At 44.0% G+C, this 26,523-nt stretch overlaps 1 protein-coding gene across 1 annotated transcript; it reads left to right on the top strand.

The window, feature by feature from the left end:
- Window positions 1–20,749: 20,749 nt before the first annotated feature.
- Window positions 20,750–25,993, top strand: LOC139322846 (vomeronasal type-2 receptor 26-like). Its single transcript, XM_070952095.1, has 3 exons — window positions 20,750–20,770; window positions 23,476–23,602; window positions 25,083–25,993. The coding sequence occupies exons 1-3, from the start codon at window positions 20,750–20,752 to the stop codon at window positions 25,991–25,993; spliced, it is 1,059 nt and encodes a 352-aa protein (XP_070808196.1).
- Window positions 25,994–26,523: the final 530 nt, after the last annotated feature.

The raw sequence follows: 26,523 nt of genomic DNA on the forward strand, positions 1-26,523 counted from the left end.
ATTATCATATCATTCTAGAATCTGGCATAATCTAAATGGAATAAACACAAAAAAATGATGATTTTCTTGACTTAGGTACTAGATGCTTAAATATTAAAAAGTTAATATTTCAAATAATCTAATCTGAGTGTTGGAGTGGCGTTGCGCCGGGGGCAACCCGCCGCGCAGTGAGATTCTAAGCCCGGGGGTGGGGGGTTGCCTGAAGAATTGCAAGATGTGTCGGGCACCCCCGAAGATCTCTGGGATGCCGCCAGGCTCTTTTATAGTGCTGGCGATGATGGTGCGGTGGCTGCGGCGATGGCAATGGCTGTGGTGGCTGTCTGGCGGTCAGAGGGTGCTGGCGACCTCCCCCATGGAGTTGGAGCTGGGGGGCAACGAAACAACAAGAGGGTGCTGGCGACCCCCTCTTGGAGTTGGAGCTGGGGGGCAACGAAACAACAAGAGGGTGCTGGCAACCTCCCCCCTCGGAGTTGGAGCTGGGGGGGGCAACGAAACAACAAGAGTGGGAGACCTGCAACCATGGTTGGGGCTAGGACCTGGTGTGATATCTTTTCCCAGGCCTTGGGAGGCCTCAAATTGTGGTTGTGCAGGGGCTGGGGGCTTGAGACAACTGCCCCATTTTTGCCCCATCTCTCTCTCCTCCAGTGTTCACCTTTAAGACCGGGCCCATTTGTACCAGCTGTTAGCCTGTGGGACTCACGTGTCGCTATGCTTATTACTATCTGAACCCCCCTGACTGTGGAGAGGGCTATTTCCATCTGAATTGGAGGATAGTACATTGCTGCATCCCATCGGCTGAGGGGGCTGGACATCAGTTTGACCACCGTGAGAGGGTGGCCTGGATGTCAGGGCCCCTGGGGGCTGAACTGGGATGATTTTACATATATGCACTTTGTCAGCAGAGGGGATTTGACCATCAGACCAACCGCCGTGAGAGGGCGGTTTTTGGACCTGACCCCTGGACGCTGTCTGTTTGCATCGGTTCATCGCTGCCATCTCACCACAAGAGGGGGCTGACCAGCTGACCTAACCACCGTGAGAGGGTGGTGGGATCTACTGCCCCCCTTGGATTGTGGTCGTCTTGGATCCGGACTTTGTCCCCTGTTGTGAGGGGGCAGTGGACTTGGTCCTGTGAATATGTCTTTGAGACCCCCCATTTCTTTGTCTTCTCCCCTGGACCTTTTCTATGGACCCTTAGGATATGGTCGTGTTTACCCGTTATGGTGAAGATGTACTCAGCAGCGGAGCTTCTTGGTCTGCGAGACTCCCCCCTCTCGCAGGCTTGGCCCTCCACTCTATCAAGGGCCTACCTCGATGACGGGCTTTGGAACCCCGAGAGGTGGCATGCCGCAAAGAGGGGGCTGCGGGGTTTTTTAAAATTGTCTCTGCTTAATCTTTTAAAGGGTCTGGGGAGGGGGGAGGGGGGTTGGATAGGAACTAGAGTTGTGGGTTTGGGGGCTAACCCACCAAGGGGAGGGGAGGGCCTGGCCATGACGTGCGGCGGGGGGTGGGGGGGATCCGGGGGTAATGGGGGGGGGGTCGAGCTTGTCCAGACTGTGTTTCCACCATTCGTACTGTGAGTGGGAGGGGTAGATATGGCGGGAGCAGGGGGCCATATCATGTTAAGGGAGCATGCACCCGCTGTCTTCGAGCGGCCCCCAAAGCTCCACTCATTTTCCAGGTTGCACAGACCCTCAGGGCCTGGGCCTTCTTCGACTGATGTTGTGCAATGCCAGGTCTGTAGTAAATAAAGCCCCCCTCATTTGTGATCTTGTTCAGGAGGGGGGAGCGGACCTGGCGGGTATTACGGAGACCTGGTTGGGCCCGGAGGGAGGGGTCCCTCTGGTAGAAATGTGCCCATCAGGCTTCCACGCATTCCATCAGCCGAGGCCACAGGGGAGGGGTGGGGGAGTAGCGGTTATTATTAGAGAAGGCCTTAGGCCGAGGGAGACCACTGTTCCTCAGATGGCCGGCTGTGAGTCCCTCCTTGTGAAGTGGGGCCATGGGGTTCAGATGGGTTTGCTGATCATGTACCTGGCTCCCTGCCACATGGCTGCAGCCCTGCCCGAGCTACTCAACGTTATCGCTGCGGTGGTGGTTGATACTCCCAGACTTATGGTCATGGGGGATTTTAACCTGCCGTCCGTGAGTGAGGCGTCTGAGGTGGCTCGGGAGTTCATGGCTTCCATGATGGCCATGGACCTGACCCAGCTAATTCATGGCCCTACGCACATGGGGGGAAACACACTGGACTTGGTTTTTGTCTCTGGACAGTGGTTGAGTGATCTTGAGATAGGGGACATAGTCACCGAGCCCTTGGCATGGTCGGATCACTCTCTCCTTCACCTTGACCTTCAAACCGCAATACCCCGCCGCAGGGAGGCGGAACCAATAAGATGGTACCATCCCAGACACCTGATGGAACCTGATAGGTTCCAAATGGAGCTTGGGCCAATCCCCCAGGATCTGGCTCACGCCTCGACTGGAGACCTAGTGGCCGCCTGGGACAGGACGGCCGCTGGAGCTCTGGATCGAGTCGTGCCTTTGCGGCCTCTGACCCGGTGCCAATCTCACCTGGCTCCTTGGTTCACCGAGGAGCTGAGGGAGATGAAGCGCCGGAAAAGACGCCTAGAGAGTAGTTGGAGGGCTAGTCTTTCTGAATCAGACCAGACACTGGTAAGATCTCATATTAAGAATTACTTAGTGGTGATAAAAGCAGCAAAATGTACTCATTTTGCTGCTCTTATTGTGTCATCAGATAATCGCCCGGCCACCCTATTTAGGGTGACCCGCTCCCTGCTCCACCAGGAAGTGCGGGAGGACCCTTTGGAGGGAAGAGCCGAGGATTTTGTTCAATATCTGCATGACAAAATCACTCAGATTCGGGAAGGTCTGGACTCCGACTGGGTAGGTCCAGCGAGGGTGATGGAGGCAGGTCTTGAGAATGTTATCTGGGATGAGTTTGATCCTGTGACCCCAGATGATGTGGACAGGATTCTGGGTAGATTGAATGCGACCACATGTTTGTTGGACCCGTGTCCCTCCTGGTTAGTTCTGGTTTCCCGGGAGGTGACGCGAGGGGATTATAAATGCTTCATTGGGTGAGGGTGCCTTCCCCACCGCCTTGAAGGAGGCGGTGGTGAGGCCTCTCCTCAAGAAGCCCTCCCTGGACCTGGCAGTATTGGCTAATTATCGTCCAGTCTCCAACCTTCGCTTCGTTGCGAAGGTTGTTGAGAGTGTGGTTGCGCGACAGCTTCCCCAGTACCTGGATGAAACGTCGTATCTGGATCCGTTCCAGTCGGGTTTCAGGCCTGGGTACAGCATGGAAACGGCATTGGTCGCGTTGGTTGATGATCTCTGGAGGGCTCGGGACAGGAGTTGCTCCTCTGTCCCGGTCCTGTTAGATCTCTCAGCGGCTTTTGATACCATCGACCATGGTATCATGCTGCACTGGTTGGAAGAGTTGGGGGTGGGAGGCACCGTACTATGGTGGTTCTCCTCCTTTCTCTCCAGTCACAGTCTGTGTTGACAGAGGGGCAGAGGTCGACTCCGAGGCCCCTCATATGTGGGGTGCCACAGGGATCGGTCCTCTCGCCCCTTTTGTTCAACATTTATGTAAAGCCGCTGGGCAAGATCATCCATGGTTTCGGGGTGAAGTACCATCAGTACGCTGACGACACCCAGCTGTACATCTCCACCCCGGACCACCCCAACGATGCTCTTGAAGTGATGTCCCAGTGCCTGGAGGCCGTATGGATCTGGATGTGGAGAAACAGGCTCAGGCTCAACCCATCCAAGACTGAGTGGCTGTGGTTTCCGACGTCCTGATATAGTCAGCTGGTGCCATCGCTGACTATTGGGGGCAAATCATTGGCCCCCATGGAAAGGGCTCACAACTTGAGCGTCCTCCTGGATTCACGGCTGTCTTTAGAAGAGCACTTGACGGCCGTGACCGGGAAGATTTTTCATCAGGTTCGCCTGATCCGCCAGTTGCGTCCCTTTCTAGATCGGGACTCTCTACGCACAGTCACTCATGCCCTTGTCACCTCTCGTCTGGACTATTGTAATGCTCTCTACATGGGGCTCCCCTTGAGGAGCACTTGGAGGCTCCAACTGGTGCAGAGTGCTGGACCGATTGATCTTTTCTCTTGGAGAAACCTGGAGAACTGGAGTCATCCCAGATTATTCAAGAAGGGTTGAGAGAGTATTACTAGATCAGCCATCTAAGAAAGTCTTACCACAGATATTCCAATCAGGTAACTCTCTTAGGATGGATGGATATTCTATACGTAATAAACATTTAATGGAGGAATGCCAATATTTTTATTAGCAAGTGTGGGATGCTGTGGTGATTATTAAAATGGCTGAGGAAATGCCCCCAAGGACGATTCCTCGACCATTTGTCTGAAAATGACCGTCAACTATTCAATTGGGTCCCCCTCTTCTACTCTGTGTGTTGGATTCACCATCATTTGAATTAATGACTTTGATGAACGGAGAGAGGAGAAGGCATCTCAGAATTTGGGATGGATTTCTAATACCATAGAAGACCGAAGGCTCCATAGAGACCTTGGATTTTGGGGGTGTCCATGAGGCTGCCTGAGTCAAGATGGATTAAAATAAGGACTTTTTAGTGTCTGTCTGGAAATGGACTTAAATGAATCTATCAGGACCGATTGTCACATTTTGAAATAAGCCTCTCAAGTGGGAAAGGAGCAGGAGAGCAGGAGGGCCAGAGTGTGCAGAGACACACAAGGCCTACATCTCAAGCCAAGCCAATCATTATTTACATTGAGGGCAGCAGTTTAACTTTGCATTGTATTTCCCATTCATGACGCTGTTTCCAAGGTGAGAAAAGAGGGAGGAGGAAATCCCCAGGGCTTCCAAAATTATAGGGGAAAGGTGTGACACCTGCTACACTTCCTCTGCAGAGCTACAAGTGAGCCTGTACACAAGAACTCCCTTCCAAAGACACAGAACAGCCTCCCTCTGGGTATGTGGGAGAACAAAGTTCTGATGACTGATTGTGTTCTTGGAGAATGGCCACACTATTGCATCAGCTGTTTTGTGGCGGTGCCCCTGAGCATTAACTTTCAAAGTAAAGTACATTTATTCTGCTGCCTGAAATAACAAACAGCTATCTCAGATCTGTGACATGCTTGGGCATTAACTGACCCCTGGGATTTCCTCTTTAGCCACGATGCCAACAAATGTCAATTTCTTTTTCTTCAGCCGCAGGTGCCGTGTATTCCCTCTGGGGCCAATTCCAAGGATGGAGGTGCCAAACATCTCAGTTCTTCATGACTGATTTAATTCCATCTCTGCCTCTATCATTATGAGCCGCATGGGGATTATTTCTCTTTTATTCTTCTCCAGAGAAACGCCTAACAATCTCTGAGTCCATGAACTCGTTGAATCAGCCAGGGATCCCCCTGAGAAGAAGAATGATTATCCTCAAAGTTTCTGCTCTGCTCTGCACTGTGATGTGTTTTAGAAAAGGAAAATAGACACACAAAAACTTTTTTCTGAGGATAGCTTTGTACATATCACCGCAACTCCATTTTAGGTTCCTTGAAACATCTTAAATTAAATAGATTAAATCACATTCCTGAAAAAATAAACCCAGAAGAGTCAAGTATTCTGTTCTTTACCTTTATTATTATTAGATTTTCCATTGTGCATCATCCTCACACAAAGGAAGCCCACCTTTTGCATTGTGGCCCTATCATGTGCTTCATGCTCAGAGAATGACGCCGTGTTACGTCGCTTGTTTTAAGCCCCTTTAACTCACCTCAGTTCACTCCCTGGCTAAGGGCATCTCAACCTTGGCAACTTCAAGATGGCTGGACTTCAACTCCCAGAATTCCACAGCCAGCACAGTTTAAGGACTGGGGAACTCTGGGAGTTGAAGTTCACCCATCTTAAAGATGCCAAGACGGAGAAATTCTGCTCTACATAGAAGTCAGCACTACCAATATGGTGTGTGTGTGTGTGTGTGTGAGTGGGTGCGTGCAGGAAACCCATGAATGTTCTTTCTCAATCCCTTGAGCACCTCTAGAGAGGGAAAGTTAAAAAATGGGGACTTTTTTTGGATGGAATGAAATTTAAGGAGCAAAATGGGTTCATAAGCAGAATGTCAGCCTCAGCTTTGCCTGCTTCAGCTGCCATAAGAAACGGGGGGAGGGATTAGTTATGGAGCCAAGGGTGGGAAGAAGCAGGAGGTGTTTTTTTTTTTTCTTGTAGGATGTGTCTTCATGAGAAACGAAAGTGGATCTTCAAAAGGGGACAGCTGACCAACTGCCCTACATTCCTGATGAATGACGCTGCCAGATGTGTTGCCACCTGATCTTTGGGAGACCTTTGGATTGGCTGATGATTTATGAACACGAGGGGGGGGGAGAAGCTTAGTAGATGCATTTCGCGCGTTTTGCTTACTTCCAGCTTTACCTGGGTTGCTATCATTTCATATTCAGTAAAAGTACTAAATTCTTCAAAATGCTTGAGTTTGGGGTTTTCTTTCCTGGATACTGAAGGAAGCATACCTGACATTAAGCATACCTGACACAGAGATTTGAGGCAGCTGTTTCAACCCTTCTGAATGACCCTCAAAACTTTTAGACTGCAATGGAAAGTGTGTGTTGTGCAATCATGTGCCATTTACTCCCATGTTTCTTAAGTTTAGCCTGCCGGGGAATTCTGGGAGTTGAAGTCCACCCATCCTAAAGTTATCACGGTTGAGAAACACTGGTTTATGCCAATTCAGCCCTGAAACCAGCTTTCTGATCTCTCCTAAACTTTCTTTCCTGATGAAAGTTTTTCTACGGATTTTTAAGAGGCTTTCGACCTTCTCCTTGCAGAGTTTTCCAGTTTGGTTTCTGCCCGGGACCTTTCCCCTCGGCCTCTCAGAGTTCCCATTCAAATAACCCTAAATAAAAATGTCAGGATACGACTGAAGCAATGTGGGCATCTCCTCCTTTGCCAGCACATCAAGTGTGCAATTTCTCACAGGTGACATGCCCACAGCCAATGCCCAGGGGGTTTAAATACTGTAACATTACAACTGTGTAAGGTTGGGGGGGGGTCTCTGCTCCCCTCTTCCCTCCCCCCCAATTTTGTTGCTTTCCTGGCCAGGGGCTGGAGGGTCCCCTCATTCTGGTAAAACGCCCAGGGGCCTCTGGCAACAAACCGAGGCTTCCTGGAACCAACCCAGGATTGTCAGCCTGTTGCCAGGATTGTGGCTGGCTTTGCCCCCTCCGATCTGATCCCCGATGGTCCTGGGAACATTGGGAGAAGATGCTGGGAGTTTTTCTTGGAAGACAGCCAGGAGGAAGAGGGGAATGGCCAGGGAGGGGGCAGCGTTTTCTGGCTGAGTGTTGAGTTTCTTCCTCAGGGGCTGCGGGAGAGGCCAGGGGTCCTGGCAATGGCCTCCAAGAAAGCCAAACTGAAAATGTTGGCTTTTCCTCAGCAGCTTCACATTTTTATGGCGGAGTGGGAGGGGTATTAAGGGGTAAAGAGCCCTGGTGGCGCAGCAGACTAAAGCACTGTTATTAACATCAGCTGCCTGCAATTTACTGCAAGTTCAAATCTCACCAGGCTCAAGATTGACTCAGCCTCCCATCCTTTCAAAGGTAGGTAAAATGAGGACCCGGATTGTGGGGGCAATAAGCTGACTTTGTATAAATATACAAAAGTATGAAGGCTATTGCTTAACGCCTTGTAAGCCACCCTGAGTCTCCGGAGAAGGGCGGCATATAAATCAAATAAATAAATAAAAATAAATAAAAATAATAATAAATTTAAGGCATTTCTTTGCCCCTTAAGCAGATGAAAAGCTGCAACCTCAGCCATGAATCACCTATTAATCAGCGGAACAGCTTGCCACCAGAAGTTGTGGCTGCTCCATCACTGAAGGCTTTGAAGAAGAGACTGGACAACCGTTTGTCTGAAATGGCATAGGGTCTCCTGCTTGGCAGCGGGTTGGACTAGAAGACCTCCAAGGTCCCTTCCAGCTCTGTGATTCTGTTATTCTTTGTGGGCACCTGCGCCTTGTTGTCGGTGATGAGTTCAGTTGCAAATGGGCTCATCTTCTATCTCTTTCCCGCCCCTCCCCCAAAGCCCTTTCTCCTTCAAATCGAAAGCAGAATAACTGAAATTATTTCCTGCTTTGCTTGGACCCAAATCTCCCTTCTGGGAAATCAGGGGGGATTTTGAGGGAGGGCTTAAATCTGGGCGTCTAGCTGTCTATCAAAGACATCCACCAATAACAGCAGTTTTAGTGTGAATTAATGGGATTCTGGGGAGTCCCACAAACTCATTTATCCTTTTAGGAGAACACTGCATGGGTAGGACTCGACTTATGACCATAAGTGGGACAGAGAAATTTGTCGTAAAGGGAGACTTGACCTGACCATGACTTGCCTGCTGGCTTCCCCAGCGACTTCTCTTGTTGGAAGCCCCTGGGAAGGTTGCAAATGGCCACCAGGTAACCCTGGGAAGGTTGCAACTGTTATCCATGTGAGCCAGTTGCCAAGCACCTAGTTTGGGGTCACGTGACTGCAAGGACACTGCAACGATCCGGTCGTGAGTCATCCTCTTCAGTGGTTACTAAATGGTCATAAGTCAAGGACAACCTGTTTTGCCCACATTCAGAGAATCATGGAATGTTAGCTGTGAAAGGGGCCTTCAGGATCATCTAGTCCAACAAACCCCCTGCCCAGTGCAGGAACCACTGCCACAGATCACAAAATGGAAGGTGTGGAAGGGACCTTGTGGGGTCAGTGCCGCTCTCTCCCCCAGCCACGAGCAAGGAAAGCCCCTTCCTTGGGGGAGAGGTCTCTGACCATGCCTGGGGCTGCCTGATCTGGTTGCGTGGCCATGAGGGGTGAGTGGGTCTGCCTGCCTTCCTCTTTTCCAGAGCGATGTCCCTTGCCAGGAAGGGATGCAAACCTCCAGGAGTTTGTCACCCCACTCCCTTCATGAGGACTTGAAACTTGTTCCCCTGGTCACCATCCCCTGGTCACTTGGTCCCCTGGTCACCATCATTTACCTCATAAATCGCAAGTTGATTTTTGTGGACTTTTTATGCAAAATGTCATTCAGGGTCACTAATAAATGTAGATATTGCCTTTTCTCTAATCAAAGAAATTGGTTTGTCCATCTCAGCAAATTCTATCGATTTCATCAGCCATTCCTCCGTGGTGGGGAGTACCGTTTCCTCCCCATTTTTGTACATATAATAATCTTGCCACATTAATCATAAATCTTCCATGGCATTTTATCTAACTGTTTATCCATTCACTCTAAAAAGAAAGGTTCTGGCTTCAATTGAGTATTTATCTTTAATACCCTGTGTATCAATGTGTGCACTGGAATCCAGTTGTCCTTTTCCCCATGTCCAGTAAGCATGATAAAATGTCCATCCGTGTTGTTTCCATTTCCAAACCTAGAAAGCTTTCCAATGAGAAGCTGATGGCGGAGTCTCTGGAACTCTACTTGAGCTGCGTATATCTGAGAACCGAAAGTAGGAGCACTCCAGGCAATTTTCCTTTGGGTCCCCATCATCTCACCTGCTCCAAGATTCCCGAGGCACCATCAAGCTCAATTGCTGAATCAGAATTCAACATTGCCATATGCAGAATAGAATACAGAATGACAGAGTTGGAAGGCACCTTGGCGCTCTGCCCCAGCTCCGGATTTCCGAGGATATTGACACACACCAACGGTCCTTATCAAATTTATTAAGTAGCAAGAATAAACCAAAGAATAAACCGACAAGAGCCTGGATAGCTCTGCAGACAAAGGCACTGTAATTTAACACCAGCTATCTGCAATTAAAGTAAGTTCGAATCTCGCCAGGCTCAAGGTTGACTTAGCCTTCCATCCTTTCTAAGGTAGGTAAATTGGGGACCCAGTTTGTGGGGGCAATAAGCTGACTTTGTATAAATATACAAAAGTATGAAGGCTATTGCTTAACGCATTGTAAGCCGCCCTGAGTCTCCGGAGAAGGGCGGCATATAAATCAAATTAAAAAAAAAAAAAAAAAGTCCGGCAAAGGTTGGCAACCAGCCCAGAAAACAAAATATTCATTTAGTGATCATTCAAAGTTACAACAGTATTGAAAAATGTGACTTATGACCATTTTCCACAGTTACTTACTTTACTTTTTACTTTTATTTGATTTGTATACCGCCCTACTCCCGAAGGACTCAGGGCGGTGAACAGCCAACAATAAAGGACATACATACAAAATTTAAAAAGCATAAATAAAATCGAATTAAATAGTTTGGCCCAGACAAATTAAAACCCCAATCAATTTAAAACAAATTTAAATTTTGAGTATTAAAAATATTAAAAATATTAAAATATTAAAATTGTTTAAAAAGAGGGAGAAAGTTAGGCCAGGCCCGCCTGGTGAAATAAAAAGGTCTTTAGAGCGCAGCGGAAGGTGCGCAGATCTGGGATCCTCCGTATCTCTGGGGGGAGCTCGTTCCAGATGGTAGGTGCCCCCACAGAGAAGGCTCTCCCCCTGGGGGCCGCCAGTCGACATTGTTTGGCCGACGGCACCCAGAGGAGCCCCTCTCTATGGGAGCGTACTGGCCAGTGGGAGGCTATTGGTGGTAGTAGGCGGTCCCGCAAGTACCCAGGTCCTGAGCCACGGAGCACTTTAAAGGTGGTTACAACCTTTGCAGCATCCCCATGGTCACGTGATCAAAATTCAGATGCTTGGCCACTGATTCATGTTTATGACCATTATGGCTGTATCCCAGGGTCACATGATCCCCTTTTGCAACCGTCTGATAAGCAAAGTCAATGGGGAATCCAGATTCACTTAATAACCAGGTTACTAATTTAAGAACCGCAGTGATTTACTTAACGACTGTGGCAAGAAAGGTCATAAAATGGGGCAAACCTCACTTAACAGATGTCTCACTTAACATCAGAAATGTTGGGCCCAATTCTGGTTGTAAGTCGAGGACTATCAGTATTGGGGACACTTTTCTTCTCACAAGGACCACGTTCACACCACATACTTGACCAGGCCAGAGTCCTTGCAGACCCCCTGAGACAAACCAGAGGTCCACGTGGAGCCTCCTCAAAGCCTGTAACAACCTCTGGATGACAACAGCCCCCCTCTTCCTCTCCCCTGGGGTCTCCCCTGGGAGAAACTCAGAAATTGGGGTGGGCTCATTCCTGACTGAGAAGGGGCTTCCTCCTCTATGGGCAGAACCCGGCAACACAAGAGGTAAATGGCATCAACGTAAAGTGGCACCAAACTCTATAGCTCTGGGTGACCTTCCCCAGCAATCTCTGGAGACAAGAAGCCATGTTGAAGGACAGCAGAAGTCAATTCCCTGCGTGTTGAACTATCTTCTCCAGCATCACTTTCTGGACATGTCCCGACAGGAAGGGCCACAACCACAACTGAACAGTGCCCCCAGGGGTTTATGTGTAATTTTTCACTAACATGCTTTTCTCCAGTCTCTCCTCTGCACATGGAGCCCAGAAGAAGTTCAGGATCCCAAAAGGAGAAGTTGCTTCTCGCTGTAATTATGACTATCTGGACCTTTGAGATCTCAATGCCTTTGATGGAGTCATCAGATTGAAGCCACATGCAAAGGATCTTGTATCAGAAAAGGATAAATCCCTTGGCTCAAGCTCTCTGGGAATAGGTTTTGAGACAGGCAGGATCTGTGCTCTTGATTGTATATTTCTCTCCTTTGCAGATGAAACTGAGTGGTTCTCTGTTTATATCAGGAAAGCCACTGGCACTTCTGAGAGTCTTTGCATTTTTCCAACTGAAGCAGGAAGCAGATTGATTCACCCCATGAATGATGGACCACCTGCTTCTTCTTCTGATGCTGCTGCTGTCCCAGCCACTCTCTGGGAAGCTTAGAACGAAATGCCCGCTGAGTTTGGAGCAGCAGGATGGAAACAGTCCATGGAGCTATTACGGGGCAGGAGACCATCTCATTAGTATAGTCACAACTATAAAAGAAATATTTCATATAAAGTTGCCTTTCAACAGTCCTCCTTCCATTCAGTCTCATTTGTAAGTCATTCAGAGTGTTGGAGTTGCATCCCCCCCCATTTGCAATTCTAACACTCTCCTTCTTTTCTTCTTCTTTCACTTATTTTTATACTGCTGGACATGTCTATTTTTCTGAATGATTTTGATTTCCATGGCCTCCCTCTTTTGTCTTATTTGGTGGAAGAGATTGATATACAAAGATGGAGTCGAGGAAAAAAAACCCTGAAGGAAATCCAGATTATTTTCCTTTCCCAGTTCAATCCTGAGTTCATCACTTGAATATTGAACTTTGTTTAAGTAGTGATTGAACCAGTTGTAGTTGCCTCTCCTCAGCCCATTTCCATGTATATATATAAGTGATCATTGGTTCTGCATCAATGTTGGCCTAAGGCTCAGATTATTTATTTTTTTAAAAAAGTATTGTTGCTGTCGACTATAATAACGTGAACATTGTTTTTACAATAGGACTACTTATGAGTTTTCATACACCCTACGATTAATTTTCACCATTCAAGAGGTTAACAAGAATTCCCAGTTCCTGCACAACCTCACACTGGGCTACAACATCCATGACAACTATTTGAACACTTTACGCACTTCAGATGCCTTGCTGGAAATTCTCTCCACTGGAGAAGCCAATGTCCCCAACTACGGCTGTGGAAGGAAGGAGAACCTTCTGGCTCTTCTTAGTGGAGCTGCCAGGGACATCACCATCCAGATGTCAACATTAGCAGACATCTACAAAGTCCCTCAGGTTTGTGTGTGCTATTCTTTATCTGGTAAAGGGAGTGGGGGGATGGAGGATGAGCAATAGATCCAACCATATCTTCTCCATGGAATTCAAGAGCTGTTTTTCAGAATATTAATGAACATGTCAACTATGTTATTATGTTCATGTTCAAATTCACCATTAAAGGCCTAAAGAGCCATAAGGTCCCCTGTAAACGATATTCTACCAAATGTTCAACTATTGAAAAAATATCCAGGTTTTGAGATCCTCATTAGCATGTTCATTTTCACATATCAATATCTGCCTTATCCAATTGGATTCAAGTTGGCAATACTACTGTCTATTTATATTAAAAAATGGAATAAAAGATTTCTAGCAATTACAGGCCAATTACCCTAATAGGTATTGTGGCTGAAATATATGTCATATTCCTAAATTCGAGATAGTGTAGAAGAAGAGTGCATTACTTGCAGAGGAACAAGAAGGTTTTAGGTAGCGTTAAAAGTTGTATAAATTTGACTTCCGGTGGCTCCGAGAATGCCAAACGAGAAATTCCCTTCCTACAAGCCCTTGTTTGAGAGGGAGGTTTGGGCTGAATGGAGCCATGAGAAGAAGAAAAAAATACTTAGCAGGTAGGAAGGGAAGGGTGCATATTTGAACCCTTATTATTCAGTCTACATATTAATGACTTACCTACACTAATGAAGGATCCTGAAGTACACATGTCTATGGTAATAAATACATATTGAAACAACCTTATTAACACTGAAAATAAGATATTATTATCATATTCATAATTTGGATTGTATAGGCTATTGAAAAATGTGGAGCCTATTATCATAGTAATTGTCTGATTATTAATCAAATTCAAAAGTTATGGTCTTTGGAAAACAACATCATAGCCATAGATGTCTATTTGATGGTAATCCAGTAGCTCAAGTAACACCTTTCCTTACCTGGGTTAGTTTTCTCTGGGACTGAATCTGGGCTCCCTCATCATCAAAGGAGCTCAGTTAGAGAAAGGGCATGAGTGAAAGTGGAGCTTAAATGAAAACCTCATAGCTTCTTCCCAATTATTAAAGAATATAAGGCCAAGGTAACTCATGTATTCTTATATCAAGCTGATGTTTAGCATCTAATAAATGCCACCACTGGAAAAACCCAATCACAGCATCTGAGGAGAATCTTTGGGGTCGATAAAAGGACATCAGTTGCTGCCCTCAGAGTTGAATTGTGAATTTACACAATTTCTGCTTCGTATAACTTCAGGGAATATAATTATTGGTTTAAAATTAAAGCTATAGAAAATGCCAGACTCCCAAATTTGTGTCTGTTAAAACAGACAAAATTTCAATTAAAGATTTCTTGTACAACTGATAATTTGTATTAGGAGTTGTGGTCTCCTTGTCTCTTGTGCAACTTGCGAAGAAGCTAAAAGATTGTTCCACAAAGAATCTGGGCTATAGAAGCAGAGAAAGATGGTACAGTCCTCAAAAATAACATATAATACGAACCTTTATTAGATCAAAACACTTTATTTGACATCTGCAAATTTGAATCTAATGGCAGTAAATTGTAGGAGCAATATAGAAATTTGCATTGCATTTTTATTGTTTTTTACTTAATTTGTTTTTTGCTTTCCATTTTGATATACAGTCTTGTTAATATTCTGTCTTTAATATTTTAAACAATGACTAGGGAACAAATATTCCAATATGTTCATCAGAACAAAGTTGGATTAATTTAAAGCTAATATTTTGGAGTTGATCTGACCCATATTATAACACAGCATTTTTCATTTTTTTTAAAGATCAGTGCTAAACATGCTTCAGAGGCTCTGAGTGATAAAAAGAAATTCCCTTTTTTCCACCAGATGGACCCCAAAGAAGGATTCCAGTACCCAGCAATCGTCCAACTGCTCCTCCATTTCAGATGGACCCTGATTGGCCTCTTTGCTTCAGACACAGAGAATGGAGAGAAATTCCTGAGGACTTTTACTCTTATGCTTGTCAGGAATGGAATTTGTGTTATTATATCACAACAATTGTCAACAACTAGCACTCCAGCAGCCCTCAGGGAAGCCCTCTCTAAGTGGAGACAACTCAACGTCTTTGTTCACTTCATGGAATTTGATTCTCCTGGGGAACGAATTCTTCCTTTCCATAAAATACTTGAAGATCTGTCAGGACCCATTGAAGGGAAAGTGTGGATTGTCACAAATTTTGTACAATATAATATAAAAAAGCACAGACTTCTCAAATACATCCACAGTATTTGGAACTTTGGTTATCTGACTAAAAAAAGGTCAAAGGATGATGCCTTTCAACCTTATTTCTTTGTGGAAAATCAGTTTGAAGATCATTATTTTCATTGCTCTCTTTCAAAGAATGTCTTTTCTGTCAAAGGCCAGAGAAGATGCACCCAAATAGCCCCACTGGAGACCCAATGGAAAAGGAACAGGAGCCGGATCACAAATTATTATGAACAATACAGTATCATTCAGACTCTGGTCCATGCTTTGAATGCTGCCTATTCCTCCAGATCGAAGAGGAGAAGGAAGGAGGGTAGAGAGAGACTGGGGGCTCCAAGGCTGGAGCCGTGGCAGGTATGGGGTCCCAATATGGATCCATTAATCTTGGTTCTTTAGGAGAAGAAATCCAGAGGAGAAAGAGGGGACCATCTCAACCTATTTATGTTGCGAAAAAGGTCAACAGCTTTGGACCATCTAATTGCTCATGTCTGACACTCTGGAATTACAGTGAGCAGATCTTAAGTTTCTGTCTAACCTCTTTCAGTTATTGGAAGAGTGTTGTATCCTCCCTTGTATCCTCCCAAAACTGGGAGGTTTTGTAGGTTGGAGAAGCTACTCTCATAATTTTCTCCTTGTCTTCTCTCAAGACTCACTTTCAGTTTATAGTCAAGTACAATTTTGATGTCAATTTCATATATATATATATATATATATATATATATATATATATATATATATATATATATATATATTTATGTAAGTTTTCACGGGTATGTATGTGTGTATAGTTAATATTTCGGGTTTCTTCCCGTGTAATTGTGGATATATCCCTAAAAGGGTAGAAGCGACGTTTCGGCAGAATCCCATCTGCCATCATCAGGCTTATGCCAGTAGTCATTTTGCACTAACTGACGTTGGAATTTCAAATCTGGTGTTGGTATTCTGGGATGGCTCCACCTTTTCATTCTGATTGGTTGGGAGTCCCAGTATGTGTTTATTGGTTTGGCTTCGGGTGTATGGTCGGTTTTTCTCCACTAGGTGGCAGGGCTTCATCTTTGTGGCTGGTTTGAATATGATTTGGTTGGGATTTTTTTTGTGCAATGTTTGGTCCATTATAAAAGAAATTTTTTATACATAAAAGAAAGTGACCTTCTTGTAAGCTTTGATGTTGTATCACTATTCACACAAATACCTGTCAAAGAAGCCTTGTCATCAATTAAAAACAAATATCAACTACCAAAACATATCACAAACTTAACAGAACATTGTTTATCCAATACATATTTCATACACAGAGGACAGAGATATAAACAAGTAGAAGGTGCACCAATGGGATCACCATTATCACCAGTCATCGCTAATCTTTTCATGGAAGAATTCGAATCCAATGCCTTAGAAAAAACTGTTAACAAACCAAAATTATGGCTCAGATACGTTGATGACACCTTTGTGATCTGGCCACATGGAAGAGATAAATTGGAAAACTTCTTAGTACATTTGAACAGCCTCCATCCCAAAATAAAATTCACCATGGAGATAGAATCAGAAAACCAGTTACCTTTCCTCGATGTATTAATTTATAAAAAATCTGATGGCACCTTAGGACATACCATCTATCAAAAGAAGACACATACGAACCGCTATCTCAACGCCAAATCACACCACCATCCAGCACAAATAAACTCTGTTGCCAAAACATTAACCACAAGAACTAAACGTCTGGCTGATGAAGCACATTTACAAACTGAATTATATACACTAACTAATGTACTGACATCAAATGGGTTCTGTAGAAATAAAGTCATCAATATGATCAAACATACAACACCAAGACAGAATAAAAAACAACAAGAGGAACAAAACAATGGGAAAGCCATCTTGCCCTATATAAGGGGTACAACAGATAAAATTAGCAAAGTACTACAAAAACATAACATCAAAACCATATTTTGCACAGATAGAAAGATATCGTCCATTCTGAGAAACCCCAAAGACAAAATAGAATTAGAAGATCAAGGCATATATGAAATCCCATGTGCTTCCTGCCCATCAACATACATTGGACAGACCAACAGAAGAATGAGTGTGCGCATCGAGGAACACAAAAACTCAATACAAAAGCAAGAACACACATCATCATTAGTTCAACATATAAATACAACAGGACACAACATTAATTTTAATAAAACAAAAACAGTTGCAAAAATAGAACATCTCAATGGCAGGATAATCAGAGAAGCAATAGAAATGGAAAAAAGACCATATTGCATGAATAAACGGGATGACACTTCACGTCTGCCTACTATTTGGAAACCTGCTCTCATAGATAGACGAATCTTGACACCATATGTGGAAAATGGACCAAACATTGCACAAAAAAATCCCAACCAAATCATATTCAAACCAGCCACAAAGATGAAGCCCTGCCACCTAGTGGAGAAAAACCGACCATACACCCGAAGCCAAACCAATAAACACATACTGGGACTCCCAACCAATCAGAATGAAAAGGTGGAGCCATCCCAGAATACCAACACCAGATTTGAAATTCCAACGTCAGTTAGTGCAAAATGACTACTGGCATAAGCCTGATGATGGCAGATGGGATTCTGCCGAAACGTCGCTTCTACCCTTTTAGGGATATATCCACAATTACACGGGAAGAAACCCGAAATATTAACTATACACACACACACACACATATATATATATATATATATATATATATATATATATATATATATATATATATATATATATATATATATATATATATATATATATATATATATATATATATATATATATATGTCTTTTTCTTTTTCGTAGGCTTTTATGTGCATATTCTTTCTAGCCAGGTTTTACCTACGTAAACTAAGTTGTTCTACAGCCCTGGTTCTGTGAAATCTCATTCACAAGTTTCTGGGCCTTTTTTCTGCTGACAAACTGCAACTCTGTGTTGCTCTCTGGGAGACTCAGATAGCTATTTCTGCCTTTTAAGGCGTCATCAGTGAGCCACACCCACTTCTCAGATATCCTCCCTGTAAAGGTACAATGTATCTTTTTCTTTTTCGTAGGCTTTTATGTGCATATTCTTTCTAGCCAGGTTTTACCTATGTAAACTAAGTTGTTTACCAGGGCTGTAAATCATTAGCTACTTTAAACCCCTCCAATCCATACATGAAGCAGACTGACACCCACCATGAAGAGCTCGCACGGCCACAAACACGAAGCCAAACAACAACAACGCAGCTCACCAGCTCAAATCCCCCTGCAACTCAGACTAAGCTGAGCACAACCAAGCCCCCACCCAAACAGAACACACCCCCATCCAATCAGACCACAGCCAAGCCCCTAACCAATCAGAACACACCTCCACCCAATCAGAACACAGCCAAGTTCCCACCCAATCAGCTCACACCCCCACTAGCAGTTAAAAGGAAGAGACAGCTGCGATCTCCATTTTCGTGGAACCCATTTGCTATTAATACCTCTGTGAGAGTCTGAAGCTCTGTTTGTACATGTGCCTCATCTGCTAGTCGTTTAGTTTTAGTGATTACAGTTTTTGCTATTGAATTTATTTGTGAGGGATGATGGTGTGAGTGTGCATTCAGGTAACGATTTGTATGTGTCTTCTTTTGGTAAACACTGTGTCCTAGGGTGCCATCACTTCTCTTATATATTAGTACATCTAGGAATGGGAGTTGATTTTCCTTCTCCATTTCCATAGTGAACTTTATCTTCGGGTGCATGTTATATATATCTGTCTTCTTAAGTTTTTGCGGGTGTGTATATGCAAAAAATTAAAATCTCGGGTGTTTTCCCGCGTCATGTTAAATAAGTTAGTTAAAATGTTTAAAATTCTGGTTAAAATCCTAGCTTAAAATCTTCCAAAAATTCTTACAGAACACTCTGCAAGGTCCTTTAAAACCTTAGCTAAAATCCTACCAGTACCTTAAAAGTTTTTCTTATAGCAACGTTTTGACAGGTTCACAACCCTGTCATCTTCAGGCTCTTGTTTAGTTTAGAAGCTGTGGGTGTGTTGCGCAGTCAGAGCTGTCGCTTTTCTATGTTTGCTGCTGCTGACGTATGCTGGTTAGCCTGTAACTCTGTGTTGTGATTGGAGGACAGCAGTTTTTCTTCCTGCTTCCTCATCCTGGCTGTTTGGCTTCGTGTTACAGGCCCAGCTTTCTCAGGTTCTCTATTATTATCTGTCTGCTGTAGAGGGGAAAGGATTCTGGTAGGCATCCCAGCACCTTGATTGTTAGTTGAGATCTCAGCCTGTCTTCTGGCTCAATCCTCTCTCTCTCTCTAGTTACAGGCTACCAAAACCAAGATAAAGGCCAGTCCCATAGATAAAGAAGTTCAACAAACAATCATCCCTAGAGAGAAGTCATCGAAAACTCCAAAACTATATGGCCTCCTAAAAATAATAAAGAGGGCATACCTCTCAGACCCATAGTTAGCTCTATAGACTCTCCGCTACAAAACTTGGCTAAGTATTTAGCCAAACAACTACAACCATTTGTGGAATCGATTGCTTCTTATGTGCAGAAGTCATATCATCTCATAGAAATTCTGAGAAACCAACGGATAGAGCAGGGTGACCTACTTGTAAGCTTTGATGTGGTCTCATTATTCACCCAAGTACCCGTTATAGAAGCTCTAGCAACGATCAAAAATAAATACCACCCACCAAACCACATCATAAAATTGGCAGAGCATTGCCTATCTAACATCTATTTCATGTATAAAGGGAAAAGATATAAACAAATGCAAGGGGCACCAATGGGATCACCGCTCTCCCCAGTTATTGCCAATCTGTTTATGGAGGGATTAGAAATTAAGGCGTTGGAACAAACTACTTATACACCAAAATTATGGCTCAGATATGTAGATGATACATTTGTGATCTGGCCCCATGGAAAAGACAAGCTAGACAATTTTCTAGCACATTTGAATAACATGCATCCGAAGATACAGTTCACTATGGAAATGGAGATTGAAAATCAACTCCCATTCTTAGATGTATTAATATATAAGAGAACTGATGGCACCCTAGGACATAGTGTCTACCAAAAGAAGACACACACAAATAGATACCTAAACGCACACTCACACCATCATCCCTCACAAATAAATTCAATAGCAAAAACTTTAATCACTAGAACTAAACGTCTAGCAGATGAGGCACATGTACAAACAGAGCTTCAGACTCTCACAGAGGTATTAATAGCAAATGGGTTCCACAAAAATAGAATTAGAACTATAATCCAGCAAGGGACATTAGGACAGAGAGAAACCCAAGAAAAAGAGCAGAAGATGGGAAAAGCCATCCTGCCCTATATAAAAGGAACCAACGATAAAATTAGCAAGATATTACGGAAACAAAAAATAAAAACAGTGTTCCACACAGATAGAAAAATATCAATGATGTTGAGAAACCCCAAGGATAAAATTGAGCTGGAAAATCAAGGAATATATGAAATACCATGGACCTCCTGTCAGTCATCTTATATTGGACAGACAAATAGATGAATAAGTGTGTGTTTAGAAGAACATAAAAATGCAGTGAAAAAGGAAGAGCAAACTTCTTCCTTGATACAACACATGAAGGCCACGGGACATAATATAGATTTCAACAAGGCTAGAACAGTGGTAAAAGAGGAACATCTTAATAAGAGAATAATTAGGGAGTCTATCGAAATTGAAAAGAGGCCGCAGAATATGAATAGACGAGATGACGCCTCTAGGTTATCAAGTATTTGGAAACCTGCACTGAGGGAAACTCGAATTTTAACATCAGAGGATAGGCAGAGATCCCAACAAGCAACCAGTGGTGTTGTAATACATACAAGAACCCTTTCCTCTTTGCAGTTGATAGCTAACAATAGGGAGAGAGAGAGAACCAAGCCAGAAGATATGCTAAGATCTCAACAGGCAACCAGTGGTGCTGTGATGCCTACTAGAATTCTTACCTCTTTGCAGTTGACAGTTGGTAATAGAGAGCCAGAGAAAACTGGACCATTAACACGAATTCAGGCTGCAGCTAGTATAATGAAGCATGACCCACAGCTTCTAAACTGATAACAAAGGCCCGAAGATGACAAGGTAGAGAACTTGTTGAAACGTTGCCTAACCTTTAAAATATTGCTTAGGATTTCAGCCAGAGTTTTTGAAAGACCCTATATATATATATATATATATATATATATATATATATATATATATATATATATATGTAGGTCTTTGGTTATTCGGGTCTTCTCCCACGTAAAATTGGAAGTGTCTTGGCGACGTTTCGACGAAGTCTCATTCGTCATCTTCAGGCTGGTGTTCTCGGCTTCGTGCTTCCAGGAGCAAGAATATATATATATTCTTACTTCTTTGTAGGATTTATGTGTATTTTTCCTCTAGCCAGGTTTTTCCTACGTAACCAAGGTTTTTCTGCAGCCCTAGCTCGGTGGAATCACATCCACTCGATTCTGGGCTTTTTTCTTTCTGGCAGCCAGCAAGTTCTTGCTGCCAGGTGAGAGACTGGCGGCTGCCAGAAAGAAAAAAAGCCCAGAATCGAGTGGATGTGATTCCACCGAGCTAGGGCTGCAGAAAAACCTTGGTTACGTAGGAAAAACCTGGGTAGAGGAAAAACATATATACATATATCTTTCAGCCAGGTTTTTCCTACCTAAATCAAGATGTTTCTATAGCCATAGTTCAGTGAAATCTCATTCACTAGTTTCTAGGCTTTATCAGACATCAAAGCAGCATTTTGCTATCTGTTGTGAGACTAAGATAGATCTACATAGGATCTAAGATCTACGATCTTGATTTACGTAGGAAAAACCTGGCTGAAAGAAAAAGACACATAAAGACCTACAAAAAGAGAATAAAATAAATATTTGACTGTTACAGGGAGGAGTCATGAGATGAGGATGTGGCTACCTGAAGAAGACAAACTAGTCAGAAATAGATGTATCTTAAGTCTCCCTCAAGTCTCACAACAGACAGCAAAATGCTGATTTGAGGTCTGATAAAGCCTAGAAACTAGTGAATGAGCATTTCACTGAACTATGGCTGTAGAAACCAGCTGAGCAGAATTGCCTCAGGCCAGCCAAAAAGGGCTGTTACGTTGCGTACATTGTAACAGCCCTTGTGTAAAATGTGAAACCACAAGAAGGCAGCTGGAAAGAGTTTCGCCTTCGGCTAAGGCCCATGTGTCAACCTCAATTGCATCACCTGAGGTATCATGATCTCTTGCAACATTTTGCCTTTGCGGAGCCGACACCTCCGGCCACCAGTTTGACACCCCTGGGCAAAGGCAATGAGGATTAGAATGAGCGCCATAAGGACATCGAAGGTCACCAGACCTCTTCCCTCCTGAATGTCCAAGTTAAAAGCAATAATCCCATCAAAAGACAAACCATCAGCCCCCATTAAAAAAATCTGAATCTCAAAACTGTAAAAGGGCATAAAACTGTCAGCAACGGACTCTCTAGCTCGACGGGAACCCATTGCTGAATTGTCACTTGCTCTCTGGCTTCCAAAATTAAAGGCTTCTTTCCAGCAGTTTGCTTCCTTGTCTATTTGTCCTTGAGCATTGACAACTTCATCCTGGCTGGAGGAATGAATCTGGGGAGTTTTCTTCCAACAGTGGCAGTACTTGTTCTCCTAATTAAGCCTATGTTCAAGTTTGAGATTCAAATGTGGGATAAGTTATGAAGTTTTGTGCTTTTAAAATTCCTGGATGTTTCAATCCTAGTTTCATCCCTTTCTGGAGAAGAACGAGTTTTGCAATATTTCTGATAAAAAACTGTACTTGGACCAAAATGGAGAGATAGCAGCAGATTTGTTTATTGACAGCTTGTTGGTTCTCCCCAGAGAGGATCCCAGGACTGAGACGCTGGCATATTTTGTAAGACAGAGATTTATTAGCAACCAATATGCTCTTTCACGGCTAAAGTTGCTCAATAAGGTGGGAGAAATTTTGGTGTCTTTTCTCTGTTTTCCAAAGTCTGTGGACCCATTTGAAGTGGGCTCAGCCCAGTCCCCAAGTTGGCTGACAATCACTGAGAATTGAATCTGGGGAATAGAAACCTGATTGTCTCTTTAGACTGCTTGAGAGGCTCCATGAAGAGGGGAGGGATGTTTGTTTATAAGGATATGAGGAGGAACCCCTGGTTGTCACTGAATTCTTAAATCTTTTCTCAGTTCCATCCCTCCAGATTCTATTATGTAGAAAAATCCTTTATTGCAAAGTTAGATGCCAAATGCAAAAGTGAGGAAGGAACTAAATAAAGAATCTGCCAGTAGTTGTATCTCCTTCATCTGTTTGGAATGAGTCAGAGATTTCATACTTACCTAAGTGAAGCCCAGAGGCTACTTGGCTAATGTCCATTTCTGCCCCCATTTTCCATGGAAGGAGAGTCCCAACACATTTTCTTTGGCATTCCTTGTTTTTCTGCTCAGTCTCTGCCTCAGTCCAAATGTGTGGAAAGTTGTCATCCTGGATTTGTCTCGAGGGCTCGAGAAGGAGAGCCAGTTTGCTGCTACGACTGTGTTCCTTGTCCAGAGGGGACCTTCTCCACTCAGGAAGGTGGGTCACACTGAGGAAAATGGGAGGCTTTGTGGAACTGGATCCATCCAGAACGTTTCCATGAAAGTGCAAGTTGAAGAACAGATTAAAGCTAACCTGTTCTATTGTTTCTTTTCAACCTGCACAATTTCTTATCTACACGGAAGAAAAGCAAAAAGACCTTGAAGGAGAGGCTGGGAAGAGATGAGAGGAGGGCATGGCAGAGTGGGCAAGCTTTACTAAGAGCAGAGAAATGGGTTCTACATGATCCTCTTCTTGAGGATCACTGAGAAGTTCCTAGTCCACAATGAGGTGATGTGGATTGTGATGGGTACACATTATTGCATCCACATTACCTTTTCTTTTCAGAACCCATTCCAGATTATTTGCAGGACAATCTTTTTCTGCCAGCCAACTGAATATCTAACAGCCGTCCCAACCTGGTCAATTAAGAATAAAAGACCCCCAGCCCATGATTAGCCAAAACTACATTTTACTAAAGCCAAAATGGATACAGAAGATCTGAGATTTTCTCATGCAAAAGATACAGTTCACCTCCCCTTATTCCCAGCCAACACCCCATCCCCACCCCCCCGCACGGCTATCAGTCAATCTCCAATTAGGTGTTAACCAATTGTTTGGGAAACAATATTTGTACACTCGCCAGCTCTGCATTCCTTTGGTGTGACCTTGAGATGGCTGGTGCTTCTCACGGGATGGGACAGCTTGGTTTCCATTCCTCCTACTTCCCTCCCTGCATCCCCACCCCCACTGCTCCCTCCCTGCCCCTGTTACTGATGTCAGGATGTCAGCTTGCAATGCATAGCTTAACAGAATGGCAACCATGGCAATATCACAAAATAGGTATCCACCAAACGCCAACTCTGAAGCAAACCTGGCTGAAGCCATCTTTTGCTGCCTCATAGTTGCCAAGAACTGTGAAGGGGGTGGAAGGGGAGTAGATAGACTGGCTAGCAGTCATAACAAAAAGTTTTCTCATGGGAAACAAGGTCATCCCGACAGGTGGCTATTGAAGGAGAAGAGGAGTGACCAAGGAACCTGCCAAAGGCAGATCAATGCGACCTGTGACAGTTAGGGATGGGAACAATTGCTCTTTTTATTATGTGACAAACATGGGAAAACTTTTAGAGCTGGCTTTCACTAGCCGTGCCAAAATGATGCACGCAAAAAACATGTTCTTTGAGGAATCTACCTGCCTCAGAGTTCTGCTTTCAATGGGTGTATTGCTTGGAATGCTTGCACCAAGACCAGAATATTAAAAAATACCATGTGGCAGGACTCAGGATGTTTGCCTGGAAAGAGGATCTGATTCATTATTTATCTCTAATAATGTACGTTCCTATGAAGTTTCTGCAAATGACACAGGAAATAAACTCTTAGGACCTCATCCCATTTCCTAGACTGATCTACAGTATATATTTTTATATATTTAGAGGGTTAATTTAGATGTTAAATAAATATTACCTTTTGCTTTTCTCAGATACAAAAAAATGCACCAAGTGTCCAGATGATAAATATCCAAATGAGGACAGAGTCCAATGTATCTCCAAGGTTATAACCTTCCTGTCTTATAAAGAACATCTGGGCATTATCCTGGTCTCTTTTGCCCTATTCTTGTTCTTAATCACAGACCTTGTTTTAATCATCTTCATTAAATACCGAGAAACTCCCATTGTCAAAGCCAACAACCGGGACCTCTCCTACATCCTCCTGGTCTCCCTCCTGCTTTGCTTCTTGTCTTCTTCTCTCTTCATTGGTCAACCAAGGAAAGCCTCCTGCCTTCTCCGACAAACAGTTTTCAGCAACATCTTCTCAGTTGCCATTTCTTCTCTCTTGGCCAAAACCATCACAGTGGTTCTAGCTTTCCTGGCCACAAAACCAGGAAACCAGGTGAAGAGATGGTTGGGGAAGAGCTTGGCCAACTCCATCATCCTTTCTTCTTCTGCTGTCCAAATTATCATCTGCTCCATCTGGCTGGGAGTTTCTCCCCCATTTCCTGACTCTGACCCCCACTCCCAACCTGGAGAGATCATCCTGCAATGCAACGAAGGGGCCGTTGTCATGTTCTACATCACCCTCAGCTACATGGGCTTCCTGGCTGCCATCTGCTTCACGGTGGCTTTCCTGGCCAGGAATCTGCCCGGGGCCTTCAACGAAGCCAAGCTGATCACCTTCAGCATGCTGGTCTTCTGCAGTGTCTGGGTGACTTTTGTGCCCACCTACCTGAGCACCAAAGGGAAATACATGGTGGCTGTGCAGGTCTTCTCCATCCTGGCCTCCAGTGCTGGTCTGCTGGGCTGCATCTTCATCCCCAAGTGCTACATTATCCTCCTGAGGCCAGACCTGAACACAAAGGAGCATCTCACAGCCAGAACAAATGTGGAAATGTGAGTCTGAGGAATTTCAACTCCAAGCTATTTTCCATACATGAGTGGGGCAATTATTTTTATTCCAATAAATAAGGGTGGCTGGAAGATTGTGTGGAAATCAATTTCTTGGAGGAATGAAAATATATTAACAAGACAGAAATAAAGAGTTAATGCACATGCAACCATTATGCCCTCATTTCTGAATCCCTTTTATCCAAACTGCTGTGGCAATGCAACTGATACATTTCTTTTTTATTTAAACAATATCTCTTTCTTGAGGATGGTAACAGTGGATGGGCATGAAAGTACCTTAATGTGTGCTAATTATGAATATTCATGGTTATATCATCTATTAGATATACATATTGAGTGTTATCATTTTGTCCTTCTTTCCAGAAATGTATAAATATGAGTGCATCCTTTTGTCTGTGGGAATCTGTCCTGCTGTTTTCTGGAGGGAAATTCCTCCAGTGGACACTGAATAAATGATAACTGCAGTGAGCCTGGATTATTGGGTTTTGGGGTCCTGTGTTTGATTCCACAGAAACTGGT

This window comes from Pituophis catenifer, unplaced genomic scaffold (genome assembly GCF_029215685.1).
Source record: "Pituophis catenifer annectens isolate HBS135680 unplaced genomic scaffold, rPitCat1.0.hap2 SCAF_11, whole genome shotgun sequence".
Classification (NCBI taxonomy): Eukaryota; Metazoa; Chordata; class Lepidosauria; order Squamata; family Colubridae; genus Pituophis; species Pituophis catenifer.

What these genes read in the sequence shown, in the direction of transcription:
- LOC139322846 (XM_070952095.1), top strand. Translation starts at nt 20,750, where the DNA reads ATGACGCCTCTAGGTTATCAA. An exon ending in TGACGCCTCTAGGTTATCAA is followed by an intron (nt 20,771 to 23,475) that starts GTATTTGGAAAC and finishes TTTTCTGCTCAG; the next exon opens with TCTCTGCCTCAGTCCAAATG. An exon ending in GACCTTCTCCACTCAGGAAG is followed by an intron (nt 23,603 to 25,082) that starts GTGGGTCACACT and finishes TGCTTTTCTCAG; the next exon opens with ATACAAAAAAATGCACCAAG.